This window comes from Rattus rattus, chromosome 3 (genome assembly GCF_011064425.1).
Source record: "Rattus rattus isolate New Zealand chromosome 3, Rrattus_CSIRO_v1, whole genome shotgun sequence".
NCBI classification, from domain to species: Eukaryota; Metazoa; Chordata; class Mammalia; order Rodentia; family Muridae; genus Rattus; species Rattus rattus.
Genome location: NC_046156.1, coordinates 168,181,451 through 168,200,985, shown reverse-complemented (window position 1 = coordinate 168,200,985; position 19,535 = coordinate 168,181,451). Strand labels below are relative to the sequence as shown.

Here is a 19,535-nt window from a genome sequence, read left to right as displayed (position 1 = left end):
AGTGGATACTCACTGAATCACCCTGGCGAGAAGGCTTTCTGTTGGTTAGATCCTATTTGGCAGAACTAGTGTTTCTTTTTAAGTTAAGACTGATTTCTGTAGCTTCAGGTAGGCCCATTCTCACGTCTCTTTTTAATAATACCAGCTTAAAATACTTCAGAGACCAAAATGAAAAGCGTGTGTCAATCATCCTGTGAGCTGTGCCCACCCTCCAGCTTCTGATGAATAAGAATGATTCCTTCATTCTCTTGTGATCCAGACAAACATTATTAAAGAGAAGGGAAAGATACGCCTTCCATGAAGTCATCTCCCAATAAGGATCTTTAGCCAGATGAAATGCAATTTAAGTTCCAAGTCCTTAGCTGCCTGTACTGGCTTTCTGAGGGCTCTGACCGAATGCCTGATCAGGAGCTGTTAGACCCCGTGTAGCTCAGTACACCCACCCTGTGACTGAGGTAGTCTTGAAGGATAATCATAAGGCTTGGTTTATGTCAACATTAAAATTAGATTCAAATTTTGCATATATAGCCATTTTTTTATGGAGAAAGTTATTTATTTGAGGCTCAAAATATCTTGACCCTAAAGCATTTTAGTTTATTCCTATGGAATTAGAGACAAGGATGCACAGAATGGCTTATTTGAGGCTGTTGTGCTGAATATTCATAGACCCAGAGCTATTCCTTGGGAGGTGCCATGATCCCAGCACTTAGAGGCTTGAGGCAGGAGGGTGTGAATTCAAGGCCATACTTCTCCATAGCAAATTCCAGGTTAGCCTTAAGTATATAGCAAAGCCTTGGATTTAAAAGAGAAGTAAGTAAATAAATGCAAGCTGGAGAGATGTCTTAGTGGATAAAATAGTCTACAAATGGGTGGACCTGAGCTAAGGTCCACAGCACCCATGTGAAAGCTGAGTGGGGAAACATATTTCTGCAACTCCAGGAGATGGATGGGAGGCCAGCGGATCCTTGGGATTTATTGGCCAGGTGGTCCAGCCAAAACAGTAAACAGAGGTTCAGTGAGAAACCTGTAGGACAATGAAGAGAGAGTTACATTGGCCTTGGGCCTTCATATATGGACATACATTGAGTGCACTTACACACATGCACATTCGAGCGCACACACCATGCAAAAAGGGAGGAAAACAAGTGTTTCTTTTCCCTTACATTTTATTCATTTAACTGTCCCTGAGCTGAGCTTAGTTACAGTTATATCCTCGTTTTATATCTCTTTTTTTTTTTTTTTTTTTTTTTTTTTTCGGAGCTGGGGACCGAACCTAGGGCCTTGTGCTTGCCTGGGCAAGCGCTCTACCACTGAGCTAAATCCCCAACTGCTATATCCTCATTTTAGAGGTGAGGAAAAGGCAAAATAAAATAGCCCCAAGTCAAGCAGTGAGTGAGCGGTAGAATAAGATCCAGGTACTCTGGGTCCAGACAGACGGTTCTGCAGACTGCCACATAGCCAATAAACTGCTTCAGGACTTTATGAGATGGAGTTTAGGGTGAGAAAATAGTTCTTACTTGTCATAGAGTAAACAGTGTTTTTATGAATTTTTATAGAGTTAAACATGTGGAATTTTTCCCCCCAGCACGCGATGATGCTGCCTGTTCTGACCCATCACATCCGATACCATCAGTGCTTAATGCACTTGGACAAGTTGATAGGGTACACTTTTCAGGACCGTTGTCTGCTCCAGGTAAGAAAGAAGCGCTGTTCCAGAGATCCACTGAGCTTGCACAGTGAGGCCGGGAGAGCCCACCCTGCAGAGTATAAATGGTGTAGTGGGTTCTCTTTGCAGAGACCACCGACCCTCCCTGCTCTCTCTCCCCTTGCCTTGGCTGCTCTCGGGCCCTTTATACTTATTTGAGGCTGTAGACTGATGCTACAGTCTGTCTGTCAAGGGTCAGAGCCTTTTCAGCATTCCCTTGTTTCTGGCTCTTCTTCCTACAGTCCAGGGTTGTAATCCTCCCTGAAAGGTGGGGTTGTGGGGTTGTTTAGAAAGATCTTGCAGCCAGGCCTGCAGATTCGATTCTGAAGGAGGAGCTGGAATGTTTGTCTCAAGTGTTTTGTTGGGAGCGTTAGGAGGCGGTGCCTCTGCTGAGTTTTAAACTGAACTTGTTTCATTAAAACTGTAGCTGGCCATGACTCATCCGAGTCATCATTTAAATTTTGGAATGAATCCTGATCATGCCAGGAATTCTCTGTCTAACTGTGGCATTCGACAGCCCAAATATGGAGACAGAAAAGTTCATCACATGCACATGCGGAAAAAAGGTTGGTTTGGGTGACTGTAAGACACTACTGTCTGCTCTGTGCTGCTTCCTTTTTTTATTTTTTAAAGATGTATTTATTATATTTACGTGAGTACACTGTAGCTGTTCAGACACACCAGAAGAGGGCATCAGATCTCATTACAGATGGTTGTGAGCCACCATGTGGTTGCTGGGAATTGAACTCAGGACCTTCGGAAGAACAGTCAGTGCTCTTAACCTCTGAGCCATCTCTCCAGCCCTTTGTGCTGCTTCCTAAGATCCACCGCCATCCTTGGAACTGGTTCCCTGGAGTTCCGTAAGCCCCTTGCTCATGTACCTCATGCGTCCTGGGTAACGTTCATTTTGGGCACAGATGCATATTTTAGAACATTTTCTTTCTCTCAGCACATATTTTAGAGACTGGAATGCAGATGTTAAAGTTTTAAAAGTGAGAAGAATTCCTTTCTAGATATCACGATGTTCTAAACTAGTTCTTAAATTATTTTATTTGTATGTTTGTGGTTTTTTAATAGGAATTAACACCCTAATAAATATCATGTCACGCCTCGGCCAAGATGATCCAACTCCTTCAAGGTAAATTTTTAAAAAGCAGATTTCTGAGAAGGACTGTACATATTTTGTAGTTTACTCACTTCAAGTGTAGACTTCAAATGGTTTGGAGAGTATATTCATGAAATTCTTGAACTATAGGTGTCTAATTTCAGGGCATTTTCATTATATGTAAACCAATACCCTATGCCCACGAGGGGTCCCGGTAACTCTCAGCCTCCCCAGCCCTAAGCCACCGTCAGCTCTCCACTAACACCTTTCTGAACAGTCTGTGAACAGCTCTGGGTGCGCTCGGTGTCCTCTGTGTTCACTTCTCTCGGCATAAGATTTGTCTGTAACAAATACTCCTATTTCTTCTCCTGCTAAATAATGTCATGGTGTGAGATGTAACACGTTTTGTTGATTTTCTCAGTAGTTGCTGGGCTTGTGGACTTATGCTTTGCCTTTTCTTGATACTTATCCAAGAATGGGGTTGGAGGTCATGCGGCGACTGTTTGATCTTTTAAGGAACTTTTTTTAAAATTCACAACAGCAGTTCCTATGTCCCTTAAAAACCATTTTAATTAAAAATTTCGGTGTGTGTGTTAGAGTATAATATAGCGCATGTACACATAGTGTGTGTGCACACCATCCTCGTGTGCACTTCCTCTATTGTATTAAGATGGGCTCTGTAGCCGAACCTAAAACATGTCCTTGTGCTGGGCTGACTGACACCAAGCTCCAGGATCCGCCTGTGACTGTCATACTGGAGGTGTAGGCGTACACAGCTGTGCCCGACGTCCCACGTGGATGCTGGGTTTTTGAGTTCAGGTCCTTGTGTTTTCATGGCAGTCTATGTTTCCACTGAGCCATGGCCCCAGCCTCGTCCCTGGGCTTTGATGTAATTGTCTGTACTGACACATCTGCTTCTTTAGCCCTTGGCCATCCTAGTCAGATGTAGTTTTTCTTTACTTCCCTGATGTGTCCTGGTGTTTAGTATTGATAAATGTACTCACTGGTTGTTTGGGAAAATTTTAGTTCATATCTCTCACATTTTTAGTTTTCTTGTTAATGATACAGCTATTTTACATTCTAGATGAGTCTCTTAAATGATTTATGGAATCTTTCCTTGTTCTGAAGATTGCCTTTTATTCTCCTGATGTCCCTTGGGACAAACAGATCATAATGAATTCTCATTCATTTATCCTTCATTCTATTGATTGTGATTTTGGGGGTATGCCAAGAAAACCATTCCTGAGTGTAAAATTTTGGTGTGTGTGAGTAGTAGAAGTATAGTGCATGTACACATAGCGAGAGAGAGAGAGAGAGAGAGAGAGAGAGAGAGAGAGAGAGAGTGTGTGTCTGTCTGTCTGTCTGTTCGTGGGCACACACTTTTGTTTCTATTGTGGTTTTTACAGTTTTCCATAAATTGTGTAGGTTTTTAAAATCTGTCCTGAGTTATTTGGACATGGTGTGAGTGATGTAGAGACCACCCACTGTATTCTTTTATGGTATCGAGATGTTTCAACAGCATTTGTTGAGGAGTCTCCTGATGCCCCGTTAAGGATATGAGCACTTGTTTTAGGACTCACTTCCTCTGTGGATGGGGGTCTGCCCTCTGCCTATACCACACTGTCTTGACTGATAGCTTTGGAGGAAGTTTTGAGATACTGGCTGATAGTTTTTCTTTCCTGTGGTATTTTTATTTGCTTTATTGTGACAATATTGATCATTGGGTGACTGAACAAAATTTAATTGGGGCTGGCTTACAGGTTCAGAGATTCAGTCCATTATCATCAAGGCGGGAGCATAGAAGCTAAGCATGGGGCTGGCGGAGCTGAGAGTTCCACTCTTGTTTTGATGGTAGCTGGGAGAAGACTGACTTGCAGGCAGCTAGGAAGAGGGACTTAAAGCCCATGTCCACAGTGACACACTTCCTCGAACAAGGCCACACCTACTCCAACGAGGCCACACCTCCAAATAGTGCCTTAAATAGTGCCAAATCATGCCAAGCATATTCAAACCACCACGGTATCTTTATTAGCATCTTCATTTTTGTTTGGCTTTGAACCCTTTCTGGGAAGGAAGTGAGCTGGATCTGTATGAGATCTACATCATGTTTCGACTGCAGTGTGAAATGTCCCTCCCTAGGTTTGTGTGTTTGAATAGTTGGTCCCCAGCTGGTGGCACTGTTTGGAAAACTGTGGAACCTTTAAGAAGTAGCACTTTACTGGAGCAAATGGGACACTAATAGGCCTTCTTGTCCGTTAGTACTTCCCAGTGGAGACACTAGGACAGGCTACTACACCTGATGGCATGCCTTCTACACAGGGATGTACTGTATCTGTCTGTTCTTAAACTGTAAGCCACAGGAACCCTTCTCTAGGGTTGCTTCTTGCCAGGTGTGTGGTGTGTACCCCGGAAACGGAATAAGTAGAACTGCATGTCTAGGTGGTCAGGGAGAGTTACGGTGTGTGAAGCAGAGCAGACTGTGTTTTAAAAGCTATTTGAGGACATTGCTTGAGGGACGCTCCTTTTTAAAATGAGAGGTGGCAGTGTTTACTGGCATTGGCTGTCACTCCCTCTGTCCAGGTTCAGGTCAAGTAGGGAGACAAGAGCTGAGGCAGTTGCTTCAGAGGCTGCCTCCCTCCACAGCTTCCCTTTCTGTCTTACTTCATACAGCTTGGTGTTGCTCTCTCTGAAATGCTTGGGACCAGACATGTTGAAAACATTTCAGAGTTTGACTTTATTAAACATGTGGAGTACTGCACTGACTTTACCACTTTGAGCAGCTCTAATCCAAAAGTCTAAATGTTCCAAAATCCAGAAAATTCTAAAGAGCATTGAAATGGTTGTTTGAAAAGTTTTGTGTTCTATATTTACCTCTGATGCTGAGATTAAAGTTATAATAAAAAAATAAAGACAGTCTGACCAAAAGCAATTCAGGGGCGGACAGGATTAGTTTCGGCTTACAAGTTACAGTCCATTATTGAAGGAAGTGGGGGATTCTAGCAGGAACTTGAAGTAGAAGTCATGGAAGAACAGTGCTTGTTGGCTCTCTCACACACTGATTCATGTTTAGCCAGTTTTCTTACACGACTCAACCATCTGCCCATCTGTAAGTGGGCGGGGCCCGCTTACATCAGTTAACAATCAAGACGTCCCTTCATAGACAAGGTCCCCAGTTGATCTGGTCCGGGCAGTCCCTCAGCTGAGACTTTCTTAGGTGGAGGCTGGGCTCTGTCAGGCTGACAGTTCAAGCTGACTTGGTCTGTTGAGCTTGGGCGTCTTGGCATTGGATTTATAATTCAGAGATGCTTGGCTGTGTGCCAGTTCTTTTCAGTTGGCTTGACTCAGATTTCTTTCTTTTGGGGTTGTCTTAGCTCCAACCGTGTTTTTACTCTTCAATTCAGAGGTACAAAGGAAACTGGACAGTGGTGGCATATGTCTTTAATCCCAGCCCTTGGGAGGCAGAGGCAGGCTGATCTGTGAGTTCAAGGCCAGCCTGGTCTATAGAGTGAGTTCCAGGACAGACAGGGTTAGGACAAAAAGCCCTGTCTTAACAAACAAACAAACAAACAAACAAACAAACAGACAGGAAGTACAAAGAAAGCAGTACAGAGCTTTAAAATTCTAGTTTGAAATGTTTTAAATGTCTAACTGTGGCATTCTTTCAGAGTCTGAGATTATAAAAGAGCCACTTACAAAGTAACTAGTCACCCTGGGAGATAGAATAGCCTGGTTTTGTTTTATCTTGTTATGTCTTAGACTCCAGATGACCAGTGTTTTATATTTTTATTGCATTTTCATTTAGGAGAATAGGGTACACATAGTGTGTTACATGGAGACATTAGAGGACAACTAGCAGGGAATGGGTTCTTGCCTTTCACTCTGGGGATCCAGGGATCCAGTGCAAGCTTGACAGCCAGTCCCTTACTTGCTGAGCCATCCCAATGGCCTGAGATGACCAGTTATGGTTTTGTTTGCCTGTAATTTTTATTTTATGTGTATGGGTGTTTTTCCTGAAAGTGTGCATGTCTGTGCACCATGTGCGTGGCTGGTCCTTGTAGAGGCCAGAAGAGTGTCACGTGTCCTGAAATTAGAGTTACAGACTATTGTAAGCCAGCATGTGGGTGCCAGAATTGAACCCAGGACCTCTAAAAGAACATCTAGTGCTGTTAGCCGCTACGCCATCTCTCTAGCTCCTGGTGACCAGTTCTTAAAACAAGGAACCCTGCACGGTTCCCTAACCAAGCACTTCACACCCACCACTGTTGTCTGTATGTAAAGTACGTCTTTTGATGGTGCTCATTGATCAGACTGCAGGAGGACTTCTCTTCCTCCTCCCCATTCCTCCTCCTCAAACTCGTTCCCCCTTCTCCTCTTCCTCTTTCTCTTCTTCCTCTTCCTCTTCCTATTTCTCTTCCTGTAAAAGGCTGTCTGGTAGTGCATGCCTAGTATTTATAACACTCTGGATTCCATTTCTAGAGAGAGTGTAGGAGTAAGAGTTTGAATGTGTGGGAATGTGATCGAGAGGGGAGGGGAGAAGGATAGAGAAGGAGAGGCGGGGTAGGTAGAGCAAGAATTTTAATCAAGGCAAAAGATTGCAATCTCTGAATTATGTCATTTCTAAGTTTGCTGTTTTGAAGCTTCAGAGTAGGCAGCAGGTAAGCTCTCAGACAGAGGCAGCAAAAGCAGTTGGCTGGCTGAGTGCAGCAGCTGCCTGGAGGAAGCGGGCAGAATGCCACCATGCTACCACAGACAGAGCTAATAGCTTCTCCTACTCTCTGACTTTGGCCGTGGATTTGTGGACTTTGTGGATGGAGAGTTGACCTCAAGTGTCTGATCTGAAAGAGCCCCTGGCCTTGCTGCAGGGTCTGCTGCGTGTCTGCTGCCAGTGCCTCTGAGCTGTGCGGCCACAGAAGCCAGTCTTAAGATGTTTCGTGCAAATTTAATTCGGCAGACATTTATCCAGAGCCTTTTAGTCTGAGGCAGTATGCAGGTATTTTAGGGGATCCAAAGCCAAGTACCACAAAACCCCCAGTCCTCAGGAGAGGCATGATTGCCTAGGGTAGGATGAGAATGCTAGAAAACTGAATTATATAGGAGAGGCTCTGATAGGTGCTTTAGAGAAGATCAAAAGCGAATCGTGCAAACCACTGCCAAGGGGCTCGGGATAGCTCAGGCAGTAGTTCGGGATTATAGGTCAGTTTTGTTCTGTGCACTTGAATAATTGAGTTGACTTTAAACTATTTGTCTTCTCCTTTGTTTGTTTCTTAGTTACTGTTAGAAATGGGGTGCTCGTCTCTGCTTCTTGGAAGCCTTTGCCTATCTTTGAAGCACACTTCCCAAGACTCTTAAGAATTGGGAAGATCTCAAGCAAGAGGTTAGGGAGAGAATGTTTCTAAGAATGTTTCTTGATCAGTATCAAGGGGAGAAGAAGGGAGGCACCCAAGCCAGCATGTTGGTCCCCTGAGTTCCTCACAGACTGCTTCTGGTGCCCTTAGCCCCTGTGCTCACCCTGCAGTACCATGAGGAGTGGCCAGCCACATTCTGTCTGTGTGCCCTGGAGCTGCTGTTTACTTAGACATCTCACTACCCCCGAGCCTCAGTTTCCCATCTTAGCTGTCGCCTGCTCCAAAGCTTCCACCAGTTGAGCCAAGGCTGAGCTGGCCCCCTGCCAGCCGCAGCTCCCGTGACCTGGCCCTGCACTGTTGACAGGCATGTCTTCCTCACGTGGAGAGCCACACGCTTTCCGAGTTGTCAGGCAGTCTTTCTTCCTCACATGCCGGTCGACATTTTACATTTGCTTCCGGAGTGCCCAGATGGCCTTCTGAAGTCCTGCTGCTGTTGACTCTGCCATACATGTCTTGTTCTTCTGATCACACCGCAGAACTAATTTTCTCTATTAGACAGTGAGGGTTTCGAAGTCTGTGTTCCTGCTCTTTTTCTTCTCCTTTCATCTTGTAGCCAGTTCCTTTCACAGAGAAGACACTTCAGTAATTATTAAAACAAATGTGTATGTGGTATGTATGTAGTTGTGTGTACAGACGCACATGCCTCTGTGTGTGAATGTGGAAGCCAAAGGTAGTGTCTCTCTCTATTACTCTCCCCAGCATTGCCCACATGACCATGCTAGTCCAGTGGGCCTGGGATCTGATGAGGCTGTGTCCTCTTCTCTCCTTCCCTCAAATTCAGGAACATGAGAGAAGTTCTTCAGGTGGGTAGGCATTTCCCCAACCTTCAAGGTCCATAGGTCTACCCTACCAGTTACTGCTTGAGACTGTACGGAAAAATGTGTGTTCACCCTTGGATTTGGCCTGTGCCAAGCTGCCTTTGCGTAGAATAAATGCCATCTTAGCCTGTTTGCTGGCGTAGAGAGAATATGTATTTTATAAGGTACACTGAAATTTCTTAGACAAAACTTGAGGTATAAATGTGACAAATAATCTCGGTCTTATAATGCCTTCGTTAATTCAGTTCTCAAAATGGCGTTTACTACCCAGCAGACGTCTTGCTTTTGCTTAAAGCAGAAACAGTGAAAGGGGCAAGAGGTTTGCTGCTGCCGTGGGCACCAGTGGCTTTCTCTGAGCCTTAGTTGCTTGTTATACTGCTGTGACAGAACACCGTGACCAAGGCAACTTGTACAAGAAAATGTTCGATATGATGCTCGCCATCCTAGAAGGGAAGTCCATGACCATCTTGGTGGGAGCATGGCAGCCAGGGGACATGGTGCCGGAGTAGTAGCAGAGGGAACTCACTAAGAATGGTATGTGAAACCTCAAAGCCCACCCTCAGTGACATGTCCTCCAGTAAGGCCAGGCCTCCTAATCCTTCCCAAATAATTCCATGGGCTGAGGACCAAGTGTTCAAGTCTTTGAGCCTATGGGGCTGTTCTCATTTAAACCACCTGCCGCACTCGGGGTCCATTTTGTAGATGAACTGTTGGGTCAGGAGCTGACCAGCATAATAGTACCTACAGTGAAATTCACTCCCCACTTTGCATTTTATGACTTATTGCCAGAGTTTAGTCATGATGTAAAAATTTAAAAAATCAAAGCCAGATATGGGTAATTTTTTTTTTTTAATGAATAGTAAATTCACTATTGAACAAATTGTTCTAGTACTGTGATCTTGAATTTTAACAAACTGAATGGTCCAATTTCTGGTAATTAAAATACTAGACTAGACTAAAAATAGTCTCTGTCTCTATGAAAGTTCATAAAAGAAATTAAGGTAAAACTTATGACAGTGAGGCTTCATTTAAACTCATGTGACTTAGAGTAGCTCCTGTTCTTTGACTGGATGTCTCGTTATCCTCTAATAAAGCCTCCAGTTCAGATACAGCTTGGCTCTCATATCTGCCTCCAGACTTCTAACAGGGCCTTATGCTTCACATTAAACAGATTTGCTATATAATACTTTGAATTGCTAAGGGAAAAAAAATCTCTATCAAAGAAAATGGCTTTTTATTTTAATGGCTCAGAATAGCATAGTGTAACTTATTTTCTTTTAGAAAATTTACCATTCCTTTTAAAGTGTGTGTGTGTGTGTGTGTGTGTGTGTGTGTGTGTGTGTGTGTGTGTGTGTGTGTGTGTGGGGGGGGAGGGAGGGGAGGGAGGGAGGGAGAGAGAGAGAGTGTGTGTGTGTGTGAGAGGGTAAGTAGACCGAGAGACAAGGTATTCTATAACTCAGGATGGTCTTAAACTTAAGACCCCGAGTGCTAGGATTATGGGTGTGAGCGTTTACACCTGGCAATTCTATTTCTTCTTAGAACAACAGCTGAGTAACTTAAAACACACACACACACACACACACACACACACACACACACACACACACACACACACACCCGAGAGGACTATAAGGTTATCTCATTCTATGTTTAAATAATGTCTGTTCCTTGATACTTTCAGTAAGGGTAGTTAGCAGACGTTTTTGGTTTGGTTTGGTCTTGTTTTATAGCCAGTGCTGCCCTAAACTAAGTAGTCCAGGTTGGCCTTTAACTCAGGATCTTTCCGCCTCAGTCTCTTGAGTGTGGGATTACAGACACGCACCACCGTGCTTGGCTCAATTAAAAAAGAACATGTAATCCTCCTAAGTCACCCTTGGCTAATGGAGTAGTAAAATCCAACAACAAACCCCCAAGCATCCTTTAAGGTAGTGTACGTTTGACTGAGAGAGAAATTAGTTCATCGGGCCTACTGCGCTGTATATGCACACAGGGTCAGAACAGGAGGCTGTCACACGGGTGGGAGAGGATAGCACAGGGCACTGAGGGGCCACATACATTAGGCCCGTCTTAAAGGGCTAGACACTAGGTTTGTGTGTATAATACATACATGTACATTTTAGGTAATCAGTGAGATCAAGAATTTCTCAGCCTAGGCATAAATTGACACATATCTTTACTTTTCTCCACTCCATTTTAATTCCCCGTTATTGACTACTAATTCCTTTCCTGAATATTATTTTCTTTTGAGGGAACAATACTGAGGATTATTGAACCTCGGGCCTGATGTCCCGGGCACGGGCTCAACCACTGAGCTACAACCCCAACTGAATATCCTTCTCACATAATTATAAGCCATCACCTGGGATGGGTTTTCAGGGTGACTTCTTCATAGCTGTTCCTTCATCATCTAAGCAAAGTGCGATCTGTGTGCTGGGGAGGGGAACGCTCATGTTCATGAGGGGCGTGGCATCCTCAGCAGAATTTCATCAGTTTTCCTGAACTGTACCTGAGTGTACAGAGGCAGAGTGGAAGGTTCTGGGGAGGGAGAAGGGCTGGCTTAAAGAGAGCAGGGACTGACTGTTCTGAGCCATGCCCCTTTGAGAGACTGTCTAGTGGTTTGGAACAGGAGGTGTCCCGCTGGTGGGAGAGGACATCCGGGGCTGCTGAGATAGCAGATCCATTAGGCTTGCTTTAGAGGACTGGACACTACTGAGTCTGCAGGTGAGGAGAGGAGACGCTGTCTGGGCAGCTCTACTAGAGTGCACTCTCCTTTCTCTGGTTCTCCTGATCAGTGTGGAGATACTCACCATAGTCACTGTGATAGCTGACTTCTCTGGAAGCTTTTCAGTCTTGTTCCTAGGGAAAGAAAGCCTTAAGCTTGAAAGGTGGAACCATATATTATGAAGGCCTGAATCCCATTCTCCCCTTCTTTCTTAGTCACTTCTCTGTTGCTGTGAAGAGATACCATGACCAAGGCAACTCTTAGGAAAGAAAGCGTTTAAATGGCTGGCTTACAGCTACAGAGTTAGTCCAGTATCATCGTGATGGGGAGCATGGCAGCAGGCGGGCAGGTGCTGGAACAGTAGCTGAAGAGCTGCATCTGACCTGTAGGCAGAGAGAGACACTGCCTGGCGTGGACTTTGAAACCTCAAACCCCAGTGACACAGTTCCTCTCACAAGGCCACCCCCTCCCCCAATTATTAAAGTCCTCCCAAATAGTGCTCCCTGGTACTTCCAAATAGTAGGCGAATACACTAGCCTGTGCGGCCAGTCTTCCGACCGCCACACTTCCCTACCGTGTGGGATTTGGGTGACTTCAGGCTAAGATAGGCGGGTCGTTGCTCTTGAGTACGAGAGACGGGCCTGTAAGGTGTTGGGTTACTCAGTGAACTAACCCGTGTTTCCCTTTATCAAGAGTAGGGAAGGAAAGTAAATGTGCTGGGATTCTCTTGTTGTTCTTGTTTTGTTTTTTAAATAAAAGCTTTTAAAAATTGCATTTGCCTCTGGGGTGTGTGTGTGTCCCCATCTGTCCGTCCATCTGTCCATCTGTCCTCCCATCCATCTCTGTCCATCTGTCTGTCCATCTGTCTTTGTTATGGCACATAACATGAGATCCATGGACTGGAGTCATCTTCTACCATGTAGACCCTGAGACTCATACTCAGATGATCAGGCTTCCTGGGGACATCTTTACCTGTTGAGCCATTTCCCTAGCCCTAAATGTACTATTTTCAGTGGCCTTTTACATTTTCATTGTAGGATTAATCACAACGAAAGGTTGGAGTTCCTGGGAGATGCTGTTGTTGAGTTTCTGACCAGGTAAGTATGTCTTCCTCATAGCCCCCAGTGATTGCATTCGATAAACGCTACCTCCTTTGTAATTAGCCAGCAATTCTAAGCAAGGCATTGGAGCGCCGTGCATTTCTCCTCTGAAAGCTTAAAAGCCACATGTCTGTGGCTCTGGCCCTGACAACTGCTCTTGCTGCTGCTGTAATGAGTGAGATTACAAGATGAAAGCCTGGCGTGTCTGTCCTGTCAAGCACGTGTTAAAGTTGTTCACAGCCACAGGAGATCAGCTGGTCCTGGGCTGGATGCTTCAGAGCTTACATTCCATTTGAAAGGGAAAGGATGATATTTTAAAATGTCATTTCATCTTCCAGGATTTGCCTTTGATCCTGTTCTGTCTTTTCTAATCTTGAGGGAAGTAAAGCTTCCAAGTAGCTTTAATGACTAGGAGTGTGTGTGTGTGTGTGTGTGTGTGTGTGTGTGTGTGTGTGTGTGTGTGTGTTTTCTAAGATTTTTTATTGGTGGTACAGACTGTCACAGTCTTTTCCTAAGGGAGGTGAGCGTGCTTCCCTTGGAGCTATCTTGAACTATTTTTATTATCTTACGGTCATTTGTTTTCCTAAGAAGAACGTAAAGGGGCTGTCTCCTACTACTGCAAGATTGGCTGTTCTGGTGGACAACAGGCTTGATGAAGTAGAGTGCTGTAGGAGAGGCAGCTGCAGCTGTGATCCAGATGTGTTCTGTGTGGCCGCCTACCCTGGCCACACTTTGCCCTGGAGTTCCTTCACTCACTGCTCTATTCCTGGCTGCTGTATTCTGGACACTTGACCACCACATCGCTACTCAGGGCTTCCCCAGATTGTCCCCAGGGGCCTCCCGGAATCCTACCCAGCAAAAGGCATCTGTTTATAGGCCCAAGTTTGGACTTTAAGATGTTTGCTCTCATTAGTCACAAAAGTGTGACAGATTGTATCATCCGATTTCAGAGACTCTCTTTATTTGCTTTTACTTTTTGAGCTATGGTCTTATTATCTAATCCTGCCTGGCGTGGAACTCTCCATATACACCAGGCTGGCTTTATATTTATGATGATTCTCTTGTCTCTGTCTCTAGAATGCTGGGATAGCAGATGTCTGTTACTGTGTCTGTCCCCAAAGACATCTTTTAACACAAATAGCTATGGACATATGAGTAAATGTTGCTATTAGGGTTTTGTGTGCTCGTAAATAATTTACTCTTTACGTTAGTTCAGTGTAATCGACTAGTATCTGTTGCAGATACGGTGTCACCTCTGTGTCTGTGTCGCATTGCTGCCTGCGACAGTTTGTGACGAATATTTATGCTCTTTTCTGTTCTTTCTTCTGGCAGTGTCCACCTGTACTATTTGTTTCCTAGCTTGGAGGAAGGAGGCTTGGCAACCTATCGGACAGCCATCGTTCAGAATCAGCACCTCGCCATGCTCGCAAAGGTACTGTTGGACGTCGGAAGCAATTGCAGAGTCTGGCATTGTCTTCTGTTGCCCACAACATTCTTCAGCAGAGTGAATCCTCCTTGAGAGTATGCCAGGGAGTCAGGCTTTATGGACCAGACCACGGTGGACTTGTTTGTTTCTTTGTTTTGGTCTGTTGCCTTTGTGAATTTCACCAGCAGCTAATAAACTCAGCTGTGAGGTAACTTGAAAACAGAGGAGTAAGAAACTGACAGATGTACGTGAACAGCTAAGCATTTGGGGGAAAGGAACATGGGAGCCATGCAAACGAAATGAAATACTTTCGTGATACATTTGTGTATTAATTTATGTTAACAGGCAGAATTATAGTTCAGAACAGAATATTTCAGACAGTTCACATCCATACGGGATACTTTTTAGACCTTTGAGAATCTCCAAATCACAAATCCCATTAATTTAGATTTAGGCTTTAAGCTTTAGGCTGTATGCGTGCCTCCTTGACTTAGCTGAGTGGCTAACAGAACACACTCATGCTAGGATGTTATACCCCTAGTCTGATTGGCCGTGCCGTTTTTATGTGATGTCTTACAGTAGTAACTCATACCAGAGAGGATCATAGTCATTTTGGCTGACCCCTTAGGGTTTTGTGCATCCCCTTTTACATACTGGGTGGCAATAGGGCATCATTCTCTCCCTAAGCCTCAGACCGCTCATGTATAAAGTGGGGTCCACACTAGCTTCCACATACACGCTGGCTTTGAGAATGAAATGAAATGAAGTTTTCATGAGTCTATTTAGAGTGGGTTTCACGATCTTTGTTCATGGAAATCACACAAAGATGTAAATGAGTTTGTAGCAGCTAGTTATTTTTAGTGTTGTTTATCATTGTTCTTACAATAAATTCTCACATTTTATAGGCTTTTGTGTTTGTGCAACATCAGAAAGAATGAAGGCTTTTAAGTCCTAGATGATAGTGTCTACTACAAGAGCTTTCCCTTGCTTCTGCCTTAAGTACTTTCTTCTCTCCTTTCATTTTGATATAGTTTAGAAAAGACTAGTTTTGTGACTGGCTTGTTGATTGGATCTTGTAAGGATATTAACAATATTAAAAATGTAGCAAATTTCAGCCTGTGGTTTTTGTGTTGTCATTAAAGCCTTGTCTTACTTTGTGTAGTCCATTATCACAGTTACAGTGGTGGGCTGCAGTCCTCCTTTGGTGGCATTGGAGAAAGTTGTTGAGAATGCCTAATGACAAACCACAAGCAGCAGGAAGAGCTCACTTGCTTTTAGCAGCCTTGCGTGTGTGGAGTCCACGTGCTGTAGAAAAGCCCTTTGGTGTTCAGCTGCTGTCACGTGCTTCCTGGTAGTCCATAGTCCTGGTTGGAAGTACATAGTAACCAAGAGCTTTCAGCCTCTCCATCCTCACTCTCTTTCCAGTTTGGGCCATGGTGAAATTGTTCAACTATCTTTCAGACACTGGACGACAGTGGAGAGGATATTTACCAGGTGTATCCGGGAAGCAGGTCATTACATAGCACAGTGGGTCCTCTCCAGAACAGAACCCTGAGGAATGACTGGCTGGCCAGGGTCTCCCTAAACCCACCCTAACATAGTTCTCTGATTGGGAATCCAAGTGCTGAGAACATGGTGTCATCAGCCAGATTCTTCTTTCCTTTGATTTCCCTGTAGCATTTGTCTCCAGCAGAAGGTAGTGGTGGTCCCATCTAGAGCGGTAGCCCTGTAGCTACTGCTATAGGGAGCAGGAGTTGGAGAAAGACTGACAACTGCTGTGCATCTTAGGGGTGTCACACCAGGGCCCATGCTCCTTTAGAGTTCTGCTGCAGACTGTATAGAAAGTCAAGGCTAAGAGAGTGGGCTGTGCGAGAAGTTGGAACGCCACAGCATGACAGAATAATTGTTCACAACATAAAAATGCCGTTTGCAGTCTCAAGCAGGACTCCAGAGATAGCAAGCAATTGTATTTTCCCAGTGAGACTGTGAAACAGATGACGTTTACACAGTCTAGTATAAACTCTGGCACTTTGGGATCAAGTGTTTTTTGTTTTTTAAAGAACTTTGTGCTGTTACATTTGTGGTAGTCAAAACTGATTTGAATATGTTTTATACTCTAGCTTCTTAGCAGTGGTTCCAGTATGGATGGAGTCTGAGTGTCTTTAATCCAAAGACTGACGAGACCGCAGCTGTTGGCTTGGACATTAGCTTGCACCATATTCCATATTATGTTTCAGATGTTTGTTTAGGAAGTACTTTAAATTTTAATTTTATGGAAATGGAAACAGATTTAATACATGTCTATAATTTTGTATCTTTCCCCTTTTATGACACAGTCTCAGGAATTTTATAAGGAAGTATTTATTTGTTTAGGTCTTAGATCTAACTGTATATTAGGATATGAAATGAGTAGATGTGGAAATCAAGGTAAAGGAGCCAAGCTTCACCTGTTCTGTGTGGTACCAGACACCATCCATGCCGTTATTCTGTCTATTGGCTACACCCTTGGGTTAGGCTTGCATCCTCCAAGTGAATCCAAGCACCCATGTTCCTCTAGCAGAATCTTGTTTAGTGAAGTCTCATACTTGGTTTGCTCTTGGATTTGAAAAGTCAGGTGTGGTCAAATCCCCACGTCTGACTGTGGTGTTTGGTCAGGACTGAACCATGTGGCTCTCTAGTGAGTGTTAGACCAAGCACCTGATAAACCCGCATAAGGTCTGTTCTTTTCGCCACTGCTCTCTTCCCGTGATAGACAGGGCTGTTTTGGTAAATGTTCTCACTTCTTGTCTTTTTGGATTTTATAGAAACTTGAACTGGATCGATTTATGCTGTATGCCCATGGGCCTGACCTATGTAGAGAATCAGACCTCCGGCATGCGATGGCCAATTGTTTCGAAGCATTGATAGGTAATTTCCTGTTAAAATCTATTTCTTGTATGTCTTGAGCTTGTTGGAGAGCGCATGAAAATCATTGTAGAAGCTTACAATACAAGTACTTACTTGTCCCTAAAGCATGTGAGTACCCACCACATTCTGCTGTGGTTAGTGTCCCTAAAGAATCAGCCGTGCTTTCTGGTTACTGTGTCCTTAGTGTCTGATATCATGCTTACCATTTCCTATATGGGAGTGAATTTATATGCAGATGGCTTGCTTTCTGTATGTCACGCGCGCGCACACACGCGCACACGCGCACACACACACACACACACACACACACACACGAGAAAACAGGAACTAAGTCACTAGTAATGTCCCAGTGTGGCTTTTGAACACATTTTAAATTGTTTGCAAGATTTTCTGATTTTATTATCTTGGAAAAAAAAATCTTTTTAATCTTAGGTTTTGAGTCTGTGTCACTACTCTTGACTGATATAGACACCCCTCACCCAGGCCTTATATCTACAGCATATGGTTAGCTGTTGGTACAGGAAAATTCGTGGAGAACTAATTAGCTGGTAATTGAAATGTACTTTATAATAAATGTTATAGTCAACCAGCAGTTTCTTGCTTTTTAGTAAACGATTAAGTACTTTTATTTCTCAAAGACCTTTGTACTTTTTTGCCCTCTTTCTTTGGAAATGCACACAAAAGTTTCCTGTTCGAGTTTTATATTGATGATAGTACCAAAAGAGTGTGAACAGTTCTCCAGTTCTCCAAGCTGTGTGTGCTTTTCACAAATAGGTGTATTTGCAGAGAGCTTACCACATGGAATTATTATGCCTTGTCCACATAATTGGTCAGGGTTCTGGTTCGGCTTCAGGCTTGAGTGGCCAGGATTCCATCACTCGTCACATAATGTGTCTCTGGCAGATAATCCAATCCCTGATCATCACCTGCCTGTCAGAGGTGGAGGTAGTGCCAGTTCCTCAGGAGTTCATAAAGAGTCACCCTGGTCCCGGCAGCACCAGTTCCAGGATAGAGGTCCATAGCACTGGTGCACCAATCACCTCTGAGCCTGGTCTCCAGAGTCTCCTGACACCTTCCCCAAGCTGCCCCGGAAGGGGCAAAGAGGAATGTGGAGTAGCGACCCTGGTGCCTGCCAGCCCCTGAACCACAGCTTCTGTTGCATCACTCTGGATGAAACTATTGATACATTCAGTAATATTTATTGATCAAAGCTTCTTAGTTAGCATTTTATACATGGAAATGTAACCATTCTGAAGACATATATAAAATTTAGATTTTTAAGAAAATAAGACTTTTCACTCTAGGTTTATTTTGCTACCAAGTTAAAATGTTGCTAAAGTGCTTATAGCTATGATTAATGCTAAGTGCATTTACAGTGCTTCATTGTTTCAAAGTAAAAGTGGAGCCTATCCTGGTTTTAATTTTCAGAAGCCTTCATTGGTCTAGTTTCTGGTTTTATCTGTATGACTTTTTCTTTTGTTAACGTGTATGTGTTTGTTTTAAAAAATGCACTGTAAAAACAGAAGTATGGTTAAATATTGTCTCCTTAATAGGAGATATATGCCATATCTCTCATGAGAGTTCGTATTTAGTGAATTAACTTTATATCGCAGTCTGAATTTTAGCACAAAAGCATAGCTAAGGGCAAGAAAGTGTCCCTTTAAAATGTCTCCTCTTAGCGCCAAGCCTTTCTTCTGTGACTGCGCTCAGCTTGCCTCTGCTTTTTATAGAGCTGTGTAATTTCTCTGAATATTAATGCGGCCTTCCTCTGACATTCGCTTCCTTTCATCCAGGAGCTGTTTACTTGGAGGGGACCCTGGAGGAAGCCAAACAGTTGTTTGGACGCTTACTCTTTAATGATCCGGTATTTATGTTCAGTCGTCTCTTTTTCCTCGGCTGTATCAGTGCACAAGTTTTGTTTCTTGAAATGACTGGGAAAAACTAAATGCCAGCCTCTCATAGCTAGTGGATGTCAAGTACGTCAACATCAGCCCCTTCAACTCCTGCAGACGTGAGGATTTTGGGACATTTTTTCCAGGAATTTTTTTTAACCTGATGATCTTTCCTTGTGGGATTATTTAATCATTTCTAGATTAAATGTGCATTACAAATACAATAGGAGTTGTTATGTTCTTTAGATTTTCTAGGTTAATTATGATCCTATACTTGTGAATATGTGAGTACCTGCCCCATGCAGGCACAGTTAACGATATTAGTCTGTTCATGACTTTTTTTTGTAAATTATGTAAACTAGAGGAACATACTTATTTTAGACAGGAGTTTCTGATGGGCCTATGAATAATCTAGGAGAACTTTTTTATAAAGCAAATTACAGGGTTTTTTTTTT

At 43.6% G+C, this 19,535-nt stretch overlaps 1 protein-coding gene across 2 annotated transcripts in view; it reads left to right on the top strand.

Annotated features, from left to right (window-relative positions):
• Positions 1–19,535, top strand: part of Drosha (drosha ribonuclease III) — a 108,772-nt gene that overhangs the window by 62,647 nt on the left and 26,590 nt on the right. For both annotated transcript variants that reach the window (XM_032898758.1, XM_032898756.1), the window contains exons 18-24: positions 1,586–1,693; positions 2,133–2,271; positions 2,783–2,843; positions 12,793–12,852; positions 14,188–14,287; positions 17,086–17,188; positions 18,982–19,052. In XM_032898758.1, the coding sequence (XP_032754649.1) occupies positions 1,586–1,693; positions 2,133–2,271; positions 2,783–2,843; positions 12,793–12,852; positions 14,188–14,287; positions 17,086–17,188; positions 18,982–19,052 (642 nt within the window). The remainder of the gene's footprint in view (positions 1–1,585; positions 1,694–2,132; positions 2,272–2,782; positions 2,844–12,792; positions 12,853–14,187; positions 14,288–17,085; positions 17,189–18,981; positions 19,053–19,535) is intronic.